This window comes from Hemibagrus wyckioides, linkage group LG27, assembly GCF_019097595.1.
Source record: "Hemibagrus wyckioides isolate EC202008001 linkage group LG27, SWU_Hwy_1.0, whole genome shotgun sequence".
In the NCBI taxonomy this organism is placed as follows: domain Eukaryota; kingdom Metazoa; phylum Chordata; class Actinopteri; order Siluriformes; family Bagridae; genus Hemibagrus; species Hemibagrus wyckioides.
The window spans coordinates 5,966,225-5,987,585 of NC_080736.1; the positions used below are offsets into that span (position 1 = coordinate 5,966,225).

At 38.3% G+C, this 21,361-nt stretch overlaps 2 protein-coding genes across 2 annotated transcripts in view; one reads left to right on the plus strand and one right to left on the minus strand.

The window, feature by feature from the left end:
* The window catches only part of galr1b (galanin receptor 1b), a 31,779-nt gene extending 19,619 nt beyond the window's left edge, over positions 1–12,160 (plus strand). Inside the window, exon 3 of the mRNA XM_058382310.1 lies at positions 7,894–12,160. Within this exon, the coding sequence (XP_058238293.1) occupies positions 7,894–8,211 (318 nt within the window). The 3' untranslated portion in view covers positions 8,212–12,160. The remainder of the gene's footprint in view (positions 1–7,893) is intronic.
* An 11-nt stretch (positions 12,161–12,171) lies between these two features.
* ddx28 (DEAD (Asp-Glu-Ala-Asp) box polypeptide 28) lies at positions 12,172–14,494 on the minus strand. The gene has a single exon (XM_058382308.1). It carries the CDS (start codon positions 14,250–14,252, stop codon positions 12,552–12,554), a length of 1,701 nt encoding a protein of 566 aa, XP_058238291.1. The 5' UTR covers positions 14,253–14,494; the 3' UTR covers positions 12,172–12,551.
* Between the last annotated feature and the right edge of the window lie 6,867 nt (positions 14,495–21,361).

Consider the following 21,361-nt stretch of genomic DNA (forward strand, 5'->3'; position numbering starts at 1 on the left):
CCCACCTAAACTGAGGGGAAGCCCCAGGAGTGATCGGGAGATGTAGTCCAACCTAAAGGGAAGACGCAAGGAACTGTAGTCCATGACACAAGTCCATGGCAATGTCCCAGGGCCAGGGACAAGTGACATCTGACATGGGCATGAGGTGGGGAGCGTCTTCCACCCGGGATGCCAAGCAGCGTCCTCCATGGCACTTCCTCATGGAGCAACATCCTTGGCTGGCAAGATGATGGAACCACACTTCCATCGGGTCCGGTAAAAAGGGAGTGCCCTCCACCAAACAGGATGTCAAGCAGGACCATCATGGTGGAGCGGCGTCCTTGACCGGAACAGGAGTGGAGGCACCTCCCTGTAGCATGGGCCAAGGAAGTCCACCTGCACAGAACGACACAGGTGGGCCCTCGAATGTCGGCCACAGGTGTCCAAGGCCCTCACCAGCACACTACAGAACTTCGCACCAAACAGGAACTCGCTAGGTAATCCTGCTGGGTCTTCAACAGCGGCCAGTCATTCTGTACCATCCGGGTCCCCCGCACCTTGAGGGGCTCGAACCTGGATCTCCAAGGTAACCGCGTGCATGCCATGTAAAACAGACCCATGCGCAGGATTAAACAAAGCACTGCTTTATTCACAGTTGAAGACGAGATTAAAACAAAACAGAAAATAAAACTAAACACGATGAACAAAACACGAACAGCCCGACATACTGACATATTCCTTTGTTATACCTTCAGTGTAGGAAACTGTGTTCATTTCAATCTGGTGTCATTTTATATAGTGTTCACGTCAAGAACCCTAATAAACAGCTGTATTGACATTTTTGGACATTTAATATACCAATAGTTTTTTAATATATGTGATCAAAGAGTTTTGTGCTTTTGCCTCTTTGTAAACGTAGAAGTTTCCCTCTTGAAGCCTAGCATACTAGCAGCCTGAGTGGTGTAATGGAGGAGAAGATGCTTCAAAGGGCCCTGAATATGGAACACCAGAGCAGGAAGAGAAATGTCTGTGGCAAGGGACTCAGTGCACTTAGCAGTCAAGGGGCCTAAAACTAATACCCTTAATTAAGTGGTGATTATAGCAATAGCCCAAGTGTTCCTATTTATAGTGTAAAGGATAAAAGTAATTACTGACTTTGTGACTTGCTATACTGTGACGTGTATATATTTTGTCTACAGAAAGGGAGAATGGACTGAACTTTTAGTCATCTTCGTCCTGTGGTCTGAGAACAAAGCAAACACCCATCACCATCTCTGCCACACATTAACATATGAAAGACTCTCACAGTAGGACAGCCATCAAGGGCAAACAACATGTAAAATTTCAATAGGCAATTTCCATAAAATTGCATGAATGCCCTTAAATATTGTCAGAGGTGGTGTGTGTGTCGTTTCTGCAGAAGTTTGGAATACGAAATGATATATGACATATGAAGATCATGTCATGTGGGGGGGGATTGGGGTGGTGGCTTAGTGTTTAGAACCTCTAGGGTTGGGGGTTCGATTCAGCTCTGTGTGTGTGCTTTGGGGATTTCCTCAGGGTACTCCTGTTTCCTCCACCAGTTCAATGACCTGTGTTATAGGTTAATTGACATCACGAAATTGTCTGTAGTGTGTAAATAGGTGTGAGTGAATGTGTGTGCAATTGCAAAGGGTTTGCTGTTCAGGTTGTCCCCTGCATTGTGCCCTGTGTCCACTGGGTTAGACACTATGCTCTTCGTGACCCTGTGTAGGATAAGCGGTACAGGAAATACATTGTTATTCACTGAAAGTGTTGTTAAAATGTATTGTAAGTTAACGTATTACTTTGCTGTACTTTATTTTTGTTCACTGTGTATGTGTGTTAAACAGGATGGTCAATATTTCTATTACTGTTCTATTACTGTTGATAATAGTTTTGTCATATACTGTAGGAATAACTCAATTATTTTGTGTGTTATTCCAATTATACCACATAATATAATCTATGATTACAAATTTGATGTTATTAATAAACACGTTTATACATGTAAGCAATTGTGATTACATTTAATTCTCTGCAAAACAAGTTACTTAAGTTAAAGCATCTGTAATATACATTTCTTAGCAGAAACTTGACAAAATTGTCTGTTAACAATTATATGTTCTCTTTTAACACATTTTTAATCAAGCTATTATAAGATTTGGTTTAAAGTGCAGCAATGGCCATACAAATCCATGAACATGAACTGTTACTATAGAAACAAGAACGTATTAATGCAAGCACTTTCATATATAAACCTGTCACTTGTGTTGAATTGCCATCGGAGGTGCTGTTAATGAAAATGGCTTGGATCACCACCTTCTGATTTGAGAATGCAGCAGTGCTGTGGTAAATGAATGTATTTCCATAAATTGCTAGCTAGAGATCTCTTGAGCCAGGCGATTTCTGTGGTTTTGTCAAGAACTAAATATTTTCGTGCTCATGGTGGTAACAGTATTCAGATTCAGCAAACTTTGTCTTATCATATCACAGTATGTGACATGCATCAATAACCTTACCTTAGAGCGTGTAAAGAAAGAGCTGACAGGTGGCCCAGGGTAGCAGCTAATGGTATTTTTCACACTGGGGATCCTGCCAATCTCAATAGTCATTTTGAAATGACCAGGCTGTGCTGGTGCTTTTGTTCACTGCTGAAAGGACACTCACTCATTTGTGCCCCTGTGGGGAAAAGCTGTCTCATTTGAGTGTCTACATTTCCTGTCATCAGCATAGTGAGAAGAGTAGCAATCAATGCAATAAAAAGAGTGTTTGCCCTATAGACATATATATCTATCAGCTTGATAATGCTCTTACGAAGAGCTCTTGAGTCAGAAAAAGCCAAGGCCTTTAATTCCATATCTCCTTGTAGCAGTTTGTGACCTGAATTAAGAAACGGCCTGACTTTCACAAGGTTAAGTTATCTGATTAATAATAAATCCATGCAGTAGTCTGGTAAGCTGTTCAGCACCTCAAACTGCATCTAGAATTACTTCATAATGTTTAGTCTACCACAGAAACAGCTTGCTGACAGAAACCTGACGTTAGCTCAAGGTGCTTCCGAGACATACATTATGCAATCCTCTGAATAAAACTCGCTGACCGAAACAAAAATTTCTCAAGGAAACGAACAAAACAATGATGGCACTAACAAGACTATATTAAAGCTCATTGCACATTTTTTCACAGTGTAGAGAGTCTGTCATCTTGAAATTGCATCTGCAGTTCTACACAAATCGGGGTGAAAGTTACACGGATGCAAACCCAGCCTAGAACTGTGGAGAAATAGCAAGATAATAGAAGTTGTGGATGATCAAGGAATATGGTCAAAGGTGCAAAAGAAACATGTGGAACATATCACAGATTTCAGAAATGATTCTCGAGGGTAGCCATGGAGAAAATAGAAGACATTATATCAACAAATGCAACCCAGACAATGGTTAGTTACAGGTAAAACAACTGGGATTGTTAGAGAGCTGCATTTCTTCTAATTCTTCCTTTTTTGTGAAATCAATCATAACAGCACCAACAATTACAGTGGAAGAAAACACACTGAATGGTACGAAGACATCTTTCTAGCCAAGACTGTAGATTCACACAGTCTATTAGTGCCAGTTGTGTGGAGGAAACAGTCTCCAGCCTCCATTTGGAATGATATTTTTCTTTATTTGGGGTTTCAAAAAAAAAAAGAAGTCCTAGCATATGGCATTGTAGAAGCTTTTGGACTGAAATGAAAATTCTGCTGGAGAAGAAATGAGTCTTCTAATTAAAGCTTGCTAAATAAAGCTACATCTGAGAGCTACATCAACCAAGAGTACCATCTGTATAATTAAACGAGTTTCTGGGAATTCATATATTTATACCAAGCAGCATAAGAAAAAAATATTATTTTTATTAGTAGTAGTAGTAATAGTAGTAGTAGGATCATCAATACTATTAAAAATAAATAAATAAACAAATAATAAACTTGACTAGCACTGTTGCCTCACAGCAAGAAGGTCCTGGGTTCGAATCCCGGGTTCGAACAGGCAGAGGCCTTTCTGTATGGAGTTTGCATGATCCAAGATTCTCCTTTTATCTAAAGTATTGTGAGAGACCTTGCAGTCCTTGTGGTGTTTGGGATTATGTGAGCATTGTGTGAATATGCTCTATTTGCTATTCCATTTATAAATAACTCTTTTAATGAATAATCATGTTTTAAAAAAAAATTATATTCCATAAAGAATTATGCTTGAATGTGATCTTTTTAATTCATATCTCAGATGTTTCTACATCTAAAGCTTTGGAGACTGAGAAGAAAAGGGTCTGTGGAACAAACACCAAAATACTGCTTCTGATTGTAGGATCATATATTTTTATGATCATCAGAGCAGGTGCTAATTTCCTGAGGAGGTGTAAATGTTAAAGAGAAATGGTGTTTGAATGAATAAATCAATCATGAGGAATGGTTGGCTATGATATTTAATCGGTCATGTGGCAGAAATCTGTTGTCTTTTGCACTTCACTTTTCACTTGTGTGAGACTCTAGGACAAAGTATTTATACCAGCTTAGAAAAGTCCACCACAATGCCACAGATTTCTGCCTATTCTAATAGATAACTAGTTTCTAGACCTTTTATTCATTTTTATTAATTATCTGATGTTCACGTGTAATGAATTTGTTCCGTTTAAGTGCACTGAACTGATTCATGCTGTATTTCACAACTTAGCTGTTTGTTCAATTAATCAGTAATATTTATTTAGTGGTCTATTTCTGCTGAATAAAGACCACACTAACAATGTTTTTTACAGCTGTATAGCCATGATTTAGTTCATGGTTCAGAATTTAGTGAGAATAATGTTTATTTAAAGTTTATGGAAGGAGTCTCCAGTGTCTGGGCTTTGTAACTATGTATCATGAAGTTTGCTGATCCTGAAATGGCTTCAAGACGGATGAGTTACTCAGTAACATGACAGGAAGTGAGGCCGGTGAAGTTTAACATGTTTTTGCAGACGTCCCGCAACATTAAAAATAACTAAGAGTGGATACAGTATTCATGACATGTCATAATTTATTGAACAATTACACCATTTCTTTGTAGCTTATTTTAATGTAACAGCACATGCTATTTTCTAACCCTGTTTTTGAGCTCTTCCTAATACATATATTAAGTAAGATGTTGGTCATTTTGTTTATGGTTTCCATTTGTTCTAAGCGCATGGAAGAATGGCAGAAGATTCCCCAAAGCTGTTTTATACCTGTTAGGTTTGAATTGTTAATTAGATATAAGACAGAATCATGCTTATAACTTCAGGAAATTTAGAAGTCAATTTAAGACTGTGATTAACATATATAGTGCCTGGGGTAGTGCTGGCTCAAGTGGTTAAGGCTCTGGGTTGTTGATCAGAAGATCAGCCACAAAACTGCCAATCTGCCATTTCTGAGTCCTTGAGCATGGCCCTTAACCGTCCCTGCTCCAGGAGCGCTGTAGCATAGCCACCCCTGTGCTCTGACCCCAACTTCCTCAGCTGGGATATGTGAAGAAAAGAATTCCACTATGCTGTAATATATGTGTGGTGAAATAAAAGGCTTCTTCTTCTAAAGAGTTAATGTGTCATGGCAGGGCAAGCCACATCACGTTACACAAACTCCACTTTACAGCATGCACCAAGGTCTACAAGCATGGCCGCCATGGACTACACTCTCCAGAACAAAGACTCACGTCACTGTTCAGTCACCAAGCTACTGATTGAAGACACTTGTGTTCAATCAGCCACTTTTTAAGTCTTTATAAGACACTCTCAGTCACAGTTCACCACCATATATACTGCAATGTTACCAAGCACACTGTTTATCAATAACCTGGTTTTGATCTCGCTTCTACATCATCTAGCTTATACTGTAGTTCCAGTCAAGCCCATGTTGTGTTTTTGCTGTGCCTGTTTTCTCGAGCCTGGACTCGGATTTTAGCCATCTTGGATTTGTTGTTGTTTGAGCACTGAAGCCATCTTACCTCCATCTGCATCTGCATGAGCCTTAGCATCTCGATCCTGACATAACATTTACATTCAGTATATGATCTAAATGATTAGTCAGGGTAGACATTGATGGTAAATCCTCACAGTAAATGTAAACCGTATTTCTTTATTTGCTCTATAAATAACCAGCTTCTCTTAAATCCTTCAGCTGCTGCATATCTTTTCAATCTCTCGGGATATTAGGGCCTTAAATCAGCAGATGTGAGTTTAATGCTGATTATTTGCAGCATGCTTGGAGGATATTTATCTTAAATAACAAAGAGAAAATGCACACTCTCTTAGAATCGTTTTTAATATTATTCTTTAAACACCACTGGCTTCAGTTTCATTCATTCTGTTACTGAACATTTCCTATATATTTATGTAAGCCAACATATGTCCTTCAGAGATGTCTGCCCTCATTTTTTAGGACCTCTACTCGAATATTTGCATGTTTAAATCACACGCTACACACCTGATTTATGGTTGGTGTCAGGGATTTTATCTCAACTTTTCTTCAGGGAAAAAGTCATCTATTTCCATGATGTTCTGTTCATGCGTATCAGAAACTGACTCCAGTGATGTAAATCTTGTGCATGTCCATAAATCCATTCCTATTCCAGACTAAATTCCTCATTATTCTTCAGATGGGAGATACCAGAAAGCAGCGTATGTCAGTACGGCATGTGTTCAGGCTGACAATCCATCAATGTCACTAGTATTCGGATGATAAACATTATTACTTATTCATAGAACTAAGAGCATTGCCAATTTACAGCTAGAGCTGAAAGTACAGATGCATAGAACACAGACAAAGGTTTAAATGCAGATCGGTTTTAACAAATACAGAATTAGATTGATTGCGTGGGCTCAGTGGCTGGATCCTTTCATCCTGGTCATATTCCTTTGCTTTGTGCATTAATCGCCTGCTGAAGGCTTTTGCTTCTTCTTTTCTTCTATGGACATTTGTTTTCAATTGCTTTTAATTTTTAAAGAATTTTGAATCTGATCATCTGGAGGGACATACAAAGCTTTTTTCAGTCAATATGACAATAGGCAGCACAGAGGAATAGAAATAACTAGTTCTGTTGAGAAAAAAATCATAATATCAATAGCTTAAATTCCAATTGTTTAAAAGTCTCTCATTGTTTATGACTGAAACTCAAACTTCAAGCTGTTTACTTGTTTCCTAAGCAGTGGATTTCTCTCTCTCTCTCTCTCTCTCTCTCTCTCCGATCCTGTTCACAATACGGTCACATCTTTTAAACCCAACACATTCAGATTCAGATTTGCATGAGAAAGTGTTTGGAATACGTGTTGTAGTGACAGTGTGTTCACAAACACGCTGCCAATCTATTAAGGCTTTGTTTGTCTTTGTATAATAAACACTGGAGACAAAAACGCCATTAAAAATTGCTCGTCACCTCCAGTACTGATTTGTTTCACTAATTAAACTAATACAGCTTTAGTTTCCAGTGAGTCGTTTGTTATTGTTAGGCACAAGTCTTTCTATTAATACTTTAGTTGGGATTTAGATTCCCTCTTTGGCATTGGGCTTTCTCATAGGAATCCATGAGTGTTTTGTTTGTTGTTAGATCTTGGACGTAAATGGGCGTGGCTACTGTATATGAAAATTTATCTGAAAAACCAAATCTCTTAGTGTGCGAATTCCTCACATCTAATCACTGCAGCAGTGACGGTGTTGGTACCTACAATTTAATTCTATCATTCTAAATCGAATTGAACCCATTCATGTTTTATGTAAAACCCTACAGCAAAAGTAAAGGCTAATTTTCCACTTAGAAAGCAAGAACCTTTGGTCATGCAAAAGAACCTTCTTGTATATGTGACTGTATTGTGTTGCAGTGAGTTAATTCTGTGTGTATGTCTCTCTGTTAGACAGCGCAGACCGTGCTACTGGTTGTGGCAGCATTCCTCTTCTGCTGGATGCCCCACCATATCATTGCCATGTGGGTGGAATTTGGAGACTTCCCCCTGAACGATGCCTCCTTTGCGTTCCGGATCATGTCTCACTGCTTGGCCTACGGAAACTCCTGCGTCAACCCCATTCTCTACGCCTTCCTCTCTGAGAACTTTCGGAAGGCCTGCCGGCAGGCCTTCACCTGCCATCTCTTCTACTCGCCCCCGCCTGTGAAGAAAATAGCACGGATCCGGATGGAGAATTTCTCCACCACGCACTCCACAACTAACGTGTGAGAGAGAACTGACAAGCTCTGAAACTGAGCCACCTTGAAAATATTCCACTTACAATCCGTATTCCGCTGAAGATTAATCCCGTCGCTGCTGTTCAAACTAATAATATAGCGGCGTATCTACAGCTTGCTGGAAATGCAGGCTGGAAATTCAATAGCGTGGCTAGCTTTGGGAAAAGAACGTTCTACAGTTACCTATTCACGGGTAGCCTTGAGAGATGGAAGCACGGACAGACACGTTTTCATGTCCAGAGCAGCTGAGAGAAGGTGACGCTCTGATCATCTAACTGAAAAACATCCATCCTGGTGTTGCTCAGTAAATAGTGTTCAGTTTGTATTTTTTTTCCAGTGAAACTTTGCTAGTCTGCCATATTTGTGTGCTATAATTTGCTAACTGACTTGTTTACATGGTTAAATGTGTTGTGTAATGTGCAGATCTTCAGAATAAAGGAATGAACACGCACATGGACATTATCACAATAGCTTTAATAACGTTCCTCACATCACAGGCCATGTCCACTCCCAGATACAGATACGTGTGAAATGATTTTTTTGGGCTTTGTCATCCTTAAGGAATCTTTTTTTTTTAGTGTATATATAGTAGATAAATGAAAGGAATAGAATATATAAATATACAAGTTACTATATGTTACACATATAGTAGCTTACATGAAAGAAACGGAAACATTCATGACCTTTATCTTAGGATAGATCCATGAGGGATCCTTTTATTTTAGAACACATACAAAACGTAAGGCGTGTTAATTTGTGTGTGTGTGTTGGGGGGGGGGGGGTTAGTTAAACTTATCTGTTAATTGAAAACACTTATCTGCGTTTTCAATTACACTTATCTCGCCTAAACACTACATACTGACTCTGCAGCTATTCTACAAACAATATTTTGTGGTTTCTCCATTTTTGCTGCAGTGAGTTGCATCAAACCATGGAAACTGTGATATTTCCGTGTTCAGTTAACGCATGTTATTTGCATCATAAGCCTTGAAAAACATATTCTATCATTATTCTGACTTTACAACTAATAAATTAAGTTAATTTTAAATTTAATATCTCACTATATCAACTTACTAATTTCAATAAAATGTTATTATTTTGATATAACTCCATATTTCAACATCAATACTTTTACTTTAGATCTCTTTATACGAACACAATGATAATTCCTCGAGATCTTATGTTGTTGTTTCGATTTAATGACTTAATATTATATTACTATGTCTCACATCACCCCACAATCTACAGTGGAACCTCGGCATACGAATTTTATTTGTTCTGGAGGAGAGTTCTTAAGGCGAATATTTTTATTGCAAGACAAATTTTCCCATAAATGATAATGTAAATGCAGATAATCCGTTCCAGCCGCCCAAAAATATGACCAATATGCGAAGTGTTTGTAAACTGTATGGCTGCTTACAAAGAACTGACCCAAGCCAAGGATTCCATGTCAAGGCTCCTCACAGGAAGTCGTGCCACCAAGCTTGGGCTAAAAATTGGACGTACCACCCACGCCACCGATCTGTCAACAATAAAACGCACGGAAAATCACCTAGCTTTTGAATGCATGCCGAAGGCAATGTTGGGATCGTGGGTTGACTCCTTTGAAACAGCTTTCACTGACTGAAAAAAATTGTAAAACTCTCTTCAGTTGGCTTTCCACTGTTCTGAACGGCTCCCGAGCGTATGCACAACTTAGCCGGCGTTCAACTCGGTTCGTTCATGTGCCGAAAATTCTCCGTATGCCGAGGTTCCACTGTATTAAATACGGCTAGTTTACTGAATTCATTTGTAACGCTGTAGAAAAGTGTATCTGTACCGGTGTGGACATGACCTGGAACAACCAGCCGTTTCTCCTTAAAACAAACTGATGTTATGTCTGTGAAGTTATACTGTGGACGATGTTTTGCATAAACTTGTATAGCAAACTGTCACTTCATTGTTTCGTGATCTTTAAGCGTTCAGACGAGAGGAGACGTAAAAGCATCAGAGGTCAAAGTTCAGCTGTGAGACTATTCAGTGAGACAGGAAGGCTAGAGTGCTCATATAAAGCAGATCCCTTCACCATATGCCTTTCGTAGCCTGCCACTCAGCCGGCTTCTGGGTATTTCCTGCTTTGATGTGGAACGGATACAAAGCAGACCTGGAAGCAAAGAGACTGAAAATTGACAGCAAGCAGACTTACTCTTTGAGTCCCTTTGGAAAAAAAAAAAACATGAAATGATAAAATTCTAGTCTGATAATTAGGAAAATGAAAGTACGATGCTTCGTTCTCAAAGGAAAAGCTTGTGATGCTGCTCCACAAGATTTGTTTTGAAGCTGTAATTCGAGCACGGTGCTGGTCTGGGAGAAAGTCCATCAGTGTTCTTCCCTGTTTATTTTGCTCCGGATCGATGTTTATGAAACGCGCTGCACCCTCACTTTAAATATAGGCCTATACCATGGCAACCCTGCTGTTATTCTGTGATAATAAACAGTGGGTGGCAGACCGCGCACTCATCCTTCATCCCTCGCTCTTCACTACAGTCGTCATCTCAAACCAGAGCTGTTTATATAGCGCAGAGTAACAGCATTTACTATCTATTAAAAAAAAAAAAAAAATGGTTATGACTTTTATCGAGGGTGAAATGTAGTGGAAACGTGAAAGGAAGCTGCTCAGAGTTCGGACACCGGGCTGGAATACGGAAATGGGACAATTTCAAAAGTTATTTCACACATTTAAACAACTTGAAAAATAGGTTTTCGAATTTATTCTGATTGAAAAAAGTGAAAATAAAATTTGTTAATATTAATATACAGGTTCCTTACAGTCTCTAAAGCAGGAAATAACCCTAACTGTTTATACAAAGCATCGTAGAAGTATTAAAGCATTGGTATTTTGTAATTATTATAAAGTATTTTTTTCTGATTTGAACAAACTATTTATAAACGCTATGAAAAGTGTCATGGTGGATCCAGAGATGGGAGAATACACCCTCGGTATGATATCAGACAATACCGGAGCACCACACACACACACACACAGAGCTATTGTAGATACTTAAATCCAGTGACTGTCAGGTTCTGTTTAGGAAACTGAGCCATGGTGGCAAATGATTATAAGGATCCAGTCACCAAGCTGCCACTGTTGGGCCCTTAAGCTTAACCCTTTCTACTCCAGATGACCCTGTTATCTGACCCCAACTTCCATCAAGCTGGGATATGTGAAGAAAAGGATTTCACTGTGCTGTGCTGTGATGTATATATGACAAATAAAGACTTTTAAGACTAATCTGTAGGAAGAACATGCAAAAGTCTGCAAAACACAGAGACTAACCGGGGCTCGGGGGACCCTGGAGCTGTGAGACAGTGTGAAATAACTTGCATACGAAAAGAAGAGCGAGATGTAAAAAGAGCGAGACGTGTCTCATTATGCTGTTGTTTGTTTTTTTGCAGAGCAGACAACCTTGTTTTTCTATCTTAGTCAACCTTCCGCACAAATGTTTTCTTGCGTCATTCAAACGATTTCTTGGTTATTTCCTCTCCTTTTCCCAGACACCCTGCAGGCCAGAAAAGCATCAGCAGTAACCCTGTTTCAAGCCTTTATCCAATAAACGCAGCATACTAATGAAAATGAATCAGACAGTGCTGTGAAGGATTTCTGTATTGCAAGCTACAAGTACTACACTGAGAAAATCAATACAAACACTTACAAAGAGAACTGCTCCTGGGAACCTTTTACCACATTGAATATAAACACCTTTTACTCTTTTACTGTAAATGCAGAACACTGTACCGTTTTATCTGATGGCACGCCTTTCTTCAACTCAATAAACCAACACGTGGAAAAAATCAGCACCTTTCTCATTAATCCTATTATTACAAATCATAAAAAGACAGCAAGAGAGAGTGCAAAGGTTTGCACAGCCTCAGGCAAGGAATTTCATTTCTAACCACAAGACATTCAAGTGTGTGAGGTTTCATTGGTATTTATTTTTTATATGTAACAAAATGAATAAGTAATATAACATTCAGATATTTTATTAGTGACAAATATAAAAATAATTACATAAATCAAAACCATATATGGACTCCTTTTTAAGTGGATTTTTGTGTACCTTTGGTTGTTGCCTTTGTTACAAGATTTCATTTTTAACATCCTAGAATAAATATTTATTTATTTAAATGTTAAGCATGTGAAGTAAATTAATCTTTTAACTGAACAATTAAGGGGGGTGCAAACTTTTGCACTCAACTCTATTACATAAGGTGTTCCTAAACATATTCTATGAGTATTCTGGAAAAAAATAATAATAAAAATAAAAACAGCAGTAAGAATCAGTTTGTGTAATATCATTTGCTCTCCTGTGATAATGTTTTGCTTGGTTTCTGGATCTCTGTCCCCATTCCTGGTAAACACATTCTCCTCCTGGCTGCTGTTTCGATGCTCTGCACCAGCTCTACATCCCATGGATGGGTGACAAAACTTAGGACGTGTCCTCCACCTGAGGCTCCTGCCCTGCCTACGCGGCCTGCACGGTGGATGTAGTCTGTATGGGATTCTGGGAAGTCATAGTTAATCACCAACCCCACTCTTTGTGTATCAAGTCCTCGTGAGGCAATATCGGTACAAAGCAAAACATCAACATGGCCTTTTTGGAAGCTCTGAAAGATTCCTTCCCTCATGGAGGCAGGCATTTCTCCCTGAAGACGTGTGTGACGGAGGTCCATCTCTTCCAGCGTGTAACCAAGCCAGTTGACGGTGGCAGCCGAGTTGCAGAACACCAAAACGCCTTTCCGATCAGACTCCGCCTCCTTCAAGGCTTGGTTAAGCTCCAGAATTTTCTCAGAGCCTCGCACTTTCACAAAGGTCTGCTTGACATGCGGCATCAAGTAATGCAACATCCGGCTCTTAACAGTCACCAAGCTGCCCAGATCGGTCACTTTATCCAGCAGCTCGCCGACTCCTCCAGGGAAAGTGGCACCCACTACCACCAGTTGTGCTTTTGGTGTGGGTCCGGTTATCTCAGAGAGATTTGCAGCGACCTGGGTGTGCCGGAGGATCTTCTCAAGCATGTTGACGAAACTGGGGTCAAACATCGTATCAGCTTCATCTACAACGATAAAACGAAGTTCGCTCAGATCAACAAAGCGTCTCCAGAGAGCCTTCAGCAAGGCGCCAGGTGTAGCAACCAGAAGATCAGGCTGACCATAGCTGAAAGCTGCTTTGATGCTCCCGACTCCTCTTCCTCCACCTACAACTTTAACCTTTAACCCAAACGGTTGGCTCATGTCCCGTGCAACTGACGTCACCTGCTCGGCCAGCTCTCTGGACGGCACAAGGACCAGCGCTTGTATCTTCTGCTCTGACCCCAGCTCCATCTGTCTCATCTCTTTATGTAATCTGTGGATAATGGGCAGGAGGTAAGCGAGAGTTTTTCCGCTGCCCGTCTCAGCAGCACACAGGATGTTGTGACCCCGGAGCAGTTTGGGAATGGTCTGCAACTGCACGATCGTGGGATGAGTGATATTGTGACTCCTCAGCGTCTCGACCAGCTCTGACGATAGATGGAGGTGGCTGAATGTTTTTCTGGGACCATGTCCATCCTGTTTCGTCTCCTCTTTAGGCTCAGGGAGGAACGGAGGAGCACTCTGGGTGCTGTTGATGGTAAAGTAGTCCCCAAATGACTTGTTATTCTTCCACCCCTTCGACGTGAGGACTGGTTCTTCAAATTTACCCAGAGTGTAACTGACATATTGATTCAGTAGTGGGTTCTTGCTTTTGATCAGCAGTCTACCGGCTTTTACTGTGGCCACTTTATCGAGGTGTTTGCGTTTCACCTGCTTCACATTGTCTATTCGGTTTTGCATGCGCCTCGGGACGCGGATTATCACCGGTTCAGACGTCGCCGTTGATGTTTGGCGTCCAACAACATTATAAAACAAGTCTTGCGCACAGCCTGCACCACGGATATAACTGGATAGCAAATTGGTTTGGCTTAGCAGCTGTCTGGAAGCGAGCAAGCCAAAGCACCCAACCTTCACGCCGTGCATTCTGACAAGTCGTTAGCGTTAGCGTTAGCGACGGCTAACTCGGCTAGCTAAAGATGGTAAAATCTAGCATTGGCAGCTCCGACAAAGTAACAACGAGCCACACTTTAATGATTTGGATCCTGTCTCACAAATAACCAGGTATATTCACCTTTCCTTGTCCACTCAATGTTCGCACATGTATCTCTGACTAAATCCCAAATTGCCTCCTAGTGCCCTACATTCTGTTCTTAGCAGCGTTAGCGTTATACCCCGTGTAGTGTACTTATACAGGGAACAAGAAGACATTTGGGATGTAACCGTTCTCCGTGTGTCGCGTCGCTGTTTTATGACGTAAAACGTTTCTGCAGAAAAGTCACGCCAAGGCGAAAATAAAAGATCCAACTGTAGTACTTTTCTATATAGAAGGGCATATGCGAAGTTATTATAAACAAATAAATAAATAAATAAATAAATAAACATAGCCTATTACGAAAATTAATTAACATATTATTTAATAAAAAATAAATAAATAAATAAACATAGCCTATTACGAAAATTAATTAATATATTATTTAATAAAAAATAAATAAATAAATAAACATAGCCTATTACGAAAATTAATTAATATATTATTTAATAAAAAATAAATAAATGAATGAACAAAACAGTCTATTACAAAATTAATTAATATATTATTTAATAAAATGAATTAAAATATTATTTAATATAAATAAATAAATAAATAAATAAATAAATAAATAAAACAGTCAATTACAAAATTTATGAATATATTATTTAATAAATTAATTAATTAAACATAGTATATTACAAAATAAATTAATATATTGTTTAATAACAAAATAAATAAATAAATAAAACAGTCTATTACAAAATTAATTGATATATTATTTAATTAAAAAAATAAATGAACAAAACAGTCTATTACAAAATTAATTAATATATTATTTAATAGAATAAATAAATAAGATGTAGTCTATTACAAAAATCATGAATTTATTATTTAATAAATAAATAAATAAAAGTCTATTGCAAAATTAATTAATATATTATTTAATTAAAAAAAATAAATCAATAAAACATAGTCTATCACAAAATTAAGTAATATATATTTTAATAAAATAAATGCTCGATTGAACACTCCAATAAAAGAAATTATGCAGTATTAATCAATTAATTGAAAGCAATAGAATTACTTACATATTGAAAGGGATAAAATTGGATTTTCTTTCGTTGTTTTTCTGCAAACTTTTCTGTGTACATTTCTCTGTGTACCGTCCTCTATTTAACGCAATAATGGGAGACCATAATAAGTATATTGAGAGTGTATCTGTCCCTGGAAGCTTCTTTTTTTTTTTTTTTTTTTACAATAATGGCAAAATGTTTTATAATGTCCTCACATTAAACCCAACAAAATAATAACATCATGCCATAAAACACGTACCTAATGATGCAGTCAGAGCCTGATATTCAGAATAACATTTAGAAACACTTTCACATTATTGTATAAATTATCATTATTGTTGTTTTTACATATAATACATGGTTATAGAGTAGATCAAGAATAAAATGAAGAGGAAAAAGATAAACAGGTTGTTATTGAGCGACATTATTTAGCTAGTGTAAGCAATAAAATGAAAAATGTGTTTAATTGTTAAAATATTATAATAATAAGGACGTGGAACACTGCTGTGTTGTCTGAGTGAAACAAATTGGTCTTGACTGCTCAGAAGCTTCATTGACCAGATTAGGAAGAATAACAATTTTTTTTTTTTAATTATAATCTGGCTTAAAAGTAAATTTCATTAACTACAAATTTGACATTTAAAATGATTTGTTAAATAACTGCTGTATTATTTTACTAATTAGTTTTTATTAATGGGTTTTCTTGGTATGCTTGATACAACAGGTTTAAAACCAGACTATTCTCATCAGCAGCTCTGATAGAAATACAGCCAAGATTATGGCATCTTATCACTCATACTGTATATAAGAGGTAAAGATGTGAGTGCAGGCAGGTTGGAATGGGTGGAGAAAGGTGTCAGGACTTCAGTAGAATCAAGGGAAGGTGTACAGGACAGTGGTGAGACCAGCCATGCTGTATGGTTTAGAGGCAGTGTCACTGAGGAAGAGACAGGAGACAGAGCTGGAGGTAGCAGAGCTGAAGATGTTGAGGTTCTCTTTGGGAGCGACACGGTTGGACAGGATTAGGAACGAGTACATCAGAGGGACAGCTCATGTTGGACTTTGGGGGACAGAGTTAGGGAGGACAGATTAAGATGGTTGTCCAGAGGAGGGAGAGTGAGTATATTGGTAGGAGAATGTTGGACATGGAGCTGCCAGGCAGGAGGCAAAGAGGAAGGCCAAAGAGGAGGTATATGGATGTAATAAATGAGGATATGAAGCTAGTGGGTGTAAGTGTTGAGGACACAGAAGATAGGGATAGGTGGAGAGGTGATGATTCGCTGTGGCCACCCCTGAAGGGAAAAGAAGAAGAAGAAGAAGAAGAAGAAGAAGATCACTCATACTGTATATAAACCGTGTTTCCATTACAAATGTTTGTCTAAGGAAATATTTATTATTGCTATTTAAAAAATTTTTTAAATGTTTTTTTTTTACAAGCTTGATAAATAACTGTCTGTTAATAATCTTTATTTTAGTCAGATATTCAGATCACCTAATTCTACCAAGCTTTTCAATTTACTGATCTGATTAGGAAGGGGTTAACGGAAATAAAAGAAAACTGAAGAGGATTTTCAGGGTTCTGCCTCTCTCATTTGTGTGTGTGTGTGTGTGTGTGTGTGAGAGAGAGAGAGAGAGATTGAAAGAAAGAGTGTGTGTATGCAATTGTGTCTCTGAGACTCCTCTGAGATTTCAACTCTGTAGGATATACACTACAGAAGATGGATAGAAGAATTTTTTGGCAAACTTTTTTTTTTTTGTCCAATTCCACAGACCTGCCAGCTCTTCCCATCGTACCCCTAGTTACCACCTGGGCATATGCTTCTTTTAAGACAGTAACTAATATTGCTCATGCTGCATCACATCACACTAAGAGGAAATCTGCACTCTTCCACATGCTCTACATCAGCTCACAAACAACCAAAGAATTTAATCTAGTGTCTCTGTGATTGACAGGTCAGAGAGAGTCTCCCACTTCTCCCTACTTCCTTCACTTGTCTCCCAGCCATGAATAGTATAAAGTTGAATTGAAATATACATTGGAAATACTCTGTCTAGAGGATCCCCAAGGCTGTAGTTTAGGTCCAATTTTTTTGTGTTTGCATTTAATACTATTCCTCCAATCAGGCAGAAGTATTGTTGAATATCTTGGGTGCAGAAATTCTGAATGTCAGCAGATGGATCAGTCATTCATGCTCAGCACAGCTCATCACTCCATATATTTTAATCATTCAGTTTAGCATACACAGACGTGTACAACAAACGTAATGATCAACTGGAGGAAACCGAACCTGGGACTCTGTGAGCATCGCCGTGCCCCCGATTCCATTTACTGAATGAATGAAACAACAAGAAGGAGTTGATGTTCCTCTGCTCGTCTGTGTTACCTGGCAAATCTGCTAGCGCTGACAAAATGATGCAACTGAAGTCTTTGCAGTGCCAGTAATTGCAATATTCACCCAAGAGACTCAGCTGTTTTCTTTTGCAGACACAGTAGGGACACGTCATTTTAAAAAGAATAGCACTGGGGTATGGTATCCCAGATGTCCTATTAAATTAAATGTGTGTTTCTGTGTTTAAAGAAAATGATGATGTAGGTTATCTATTGTGGTCAAAAATGATCTAGAATGTTGTATGATGTGTAAAATAATAACATCGAACTAACAGGATGATATTACACCCTGCGCAGGTCTTATACATAGTATAACAGCCTCCTGTAATTATTCACAACACAATTATAGTGCCTTCTTACTTCTTTCTCATCTCACATATGATACAATCTGGTCATAAGCAACAAGGCAGTGCGAGTGGCTTTTTTACTCAGCCCAAAGATAATACCACACTGACTAAACCCATTTCAATATTTATTCTCCTGTAATTAGGTGCTGCTTCAGATTCCCCAGAAAAGTTAGACTGGAAATGTCAGCTTGATTTGAGTCAAAATCCCAACACGTATAAAAGGAGCAGCTCACTGTAAAGGAAAAAAGAACAGCTTGCTGCTCACATATAGGAAATGATGAAAGTTTGTCCTCAGACAAGCAAGAGGTTTGGCTTGGTTAGGGAAATAAGATATAATTCACTCATTTTCGTGTGCAGCAGAAAAGAACTACCCAAACCAAGTTTGCACATTTTTATTCTGAACATCAGGAAATGGCTCACTGCAAACCAGGGATTTGGAGTCTGATGTAATCATATGGAGATGTGTTTATATTTTTATTTTTTTCCAACAACAACCTGCCTGATTTCAGAGAAAAGACATTCACTCTGTGTATAACCCACTGATAATTATTTATTTTTAAAATGATTAATTATTATTTTATTATAAGAATTGTTTAGTTAAATAAGTTGCTGCTCACAGACCTCTTTTTCCACAAGTAAAAAAAAATTCCAGAAATGTAAAATCTGATGAAATCAGGCCGAGGTCTGGTTTTGGAAAGGAAAAAATATAATAATAATAATAATAATAATAATAATAATAATAATAATAATAATAGCAATTATTATTATTATTATTATTACTGTTATCTATCTATCTATCTATCTATCTATCTATCTATCTATCTATCTATCTATCTATCTATCTATATCAATATTATCTATCTATAATATTGTCATGTTTACAACTTATGAGGATCAGATGAACACTGGATTTTCTGAAAGATGTGAAGTTCATGGTATAGTCTATGGTTATCAATGGTTGCACATCAGAATGTTTTTGCTGGGACCTAAACTTTACATTTTCACTTGCCTAAGCATGGAGCTGACAAAATGAACTGTGATTGGTTACTTAGCTTAGGCTACTAAGCAGTCAGTCTTAAGGTCTGGCTACTCAAGACTACCAGAGATCTCACCCCAAACACTCACTGGTTAAATAAACCATTCATTCACACAAACTTTGCAAAAGTAATGCTCAATGTTTTGTATCTGTCAATACTAAGCCTTTTCACTTACCATAGTTTGCCCAGTTTCTATCTTTTTTCTTGTTTCTCATCCACACTTTTCGATCTTTGCCCTGTTGTTGTTGTTGTTGTTGTTGTTTGCTTAAAGCTTTTACTGCAGTTCCATCTGTCTTCACCTTCAGACATGACATCAACTCATGCCATACTGTATATCCAGTCTGTCAGCAGGAAGTGTGTCACTTTTTGAAATCTCTAATATTTTCTCCCTTACTTTCACCTGATCTGGTTCAAAATCAGTCAGGATAATGACAAGACATGGCTGATGTGAAACTGTGAAGGAATTTTTGATACCTTGAATCGTGTTACTATGGCGACGATTTACATGAGAACATAATAGAAGAAAATGAATCTTCTCATATCTTACGAGTGGAAAGGCCTAATGTTCCAAAATATTTCCCATAGAGAGTGTACATGTTTATGAGAAAGGCCAGTGTGGCTGGTCCCCGGGCGTGGCACAGGGCTGTCACAGCGCCCCCTGGAACTTTGTCAGAAATATAGCGTCACAGCTCCTCTTCACTTGCATGTATATGCATGAGAGCCGGTATACATTTAGTTCTCATTGAGCTTAATGACGTTCATCCACCTGTCATGGGATCTGCTTAACAGGAAGTCAGTTATTTTGGGATGTTTGAAAAATGCACCCAATGGAATTTGATGTACTCCTCCTAGTGGATTTATATGATTTTGACCAAACAGGGTCCAATATGATCTGAAGACATTGAGGATCTAAAATTGCGAAGGGATTTGTGATATCTCAAACGGTTCAGTCGTGAGGAGCCCTTAAACTTATGGCGAATAAAAGGAAACAGGAAGTGGCTAATAACCTCGGTGTATATTGAGTGATGTACATCAAACCACAACGTAATGTTAAGAGAAGAAAGCTTATCACAGCAATATGACAATCATGAGTCTCAGTCATAGCGCCACCAACTGGCAGCAGGAAGTGTGTCACTTTTAGAAATCTCTAATGTTTTCCCTTACTTTCACCTGATTTGGTTGAAAATCAGTCAGAATAATGTCAGGACATGGCTGATGTGAAACTGTGAAGGAATTTGTGATATTTTGAATGATGTTGCTATGGTGAGGACATAATAGAAAAAAAAAACTTAACAGTGGAAAGCCCTAATGTTTCAAAACTTTTTACATAGAAAGATCAACAGGTTGTGAGTAATTCTGCTTAGTTTCATGATTTTGTGACGCTCAAACGGCTCACAACAAATTTTTACATTTATCAGTCCATTGACATGGTTTTGGCCTGACTCCTGCAGTACTAGACTATGTCCACTAGAGGATCTTTCCCCTTTACTTTAATTTCTTTAAAATATGGCTTCATTTTCACAATTCATATATACAGAGTCAACCAAAAATGTATATACACTTCAGGAGAAGAAAGTGCGAGGGCCCATCATTGCTGCTTGCAGCTATATTTTTTTTTACGGCTTTTATTATTAAAACCGTCCGTATTTTTTCCAGGATAAAATTGCTAAGATTCGCAGTAAATCTTCTTCAGTGCAGTGATTCATTTCAATCATGGCTGAGAGATCGGCTGGAATTAATGGTTTCGATGGAAGAATGGCAAGGCTTCAGATTGCTTGGACTAAATAAGCTGGGAAAAGGGAACAGGTCTGTGTGACGGATCTGCGTCAGATTCACTGGAGCTGAAAGTAAATAGAAATATAAAAGTGACGGTTAGGGGTTTTGACTGAGCAATAGAGAAGGAAATTTTGGCTATGGAATTTGCTGTAAGTCAGGACAAGGATCATCAACAACATGTCCAGATTATCTCTGGATATTGAAAGGGAATTAAAGGAAATATCTGATTACAAATATCCTTCTTTGTGTCTTTATAGAGGACATGATGTAAAAGTGACAGTGGAGGTAAAAAGGCAAGCCTTAAAGTGTGTAATGACTGAATTCGAGGAGTAACTTGTCCGAAAAAGGAAGGCGAAATTGCTTTCCCATCACCTCTGC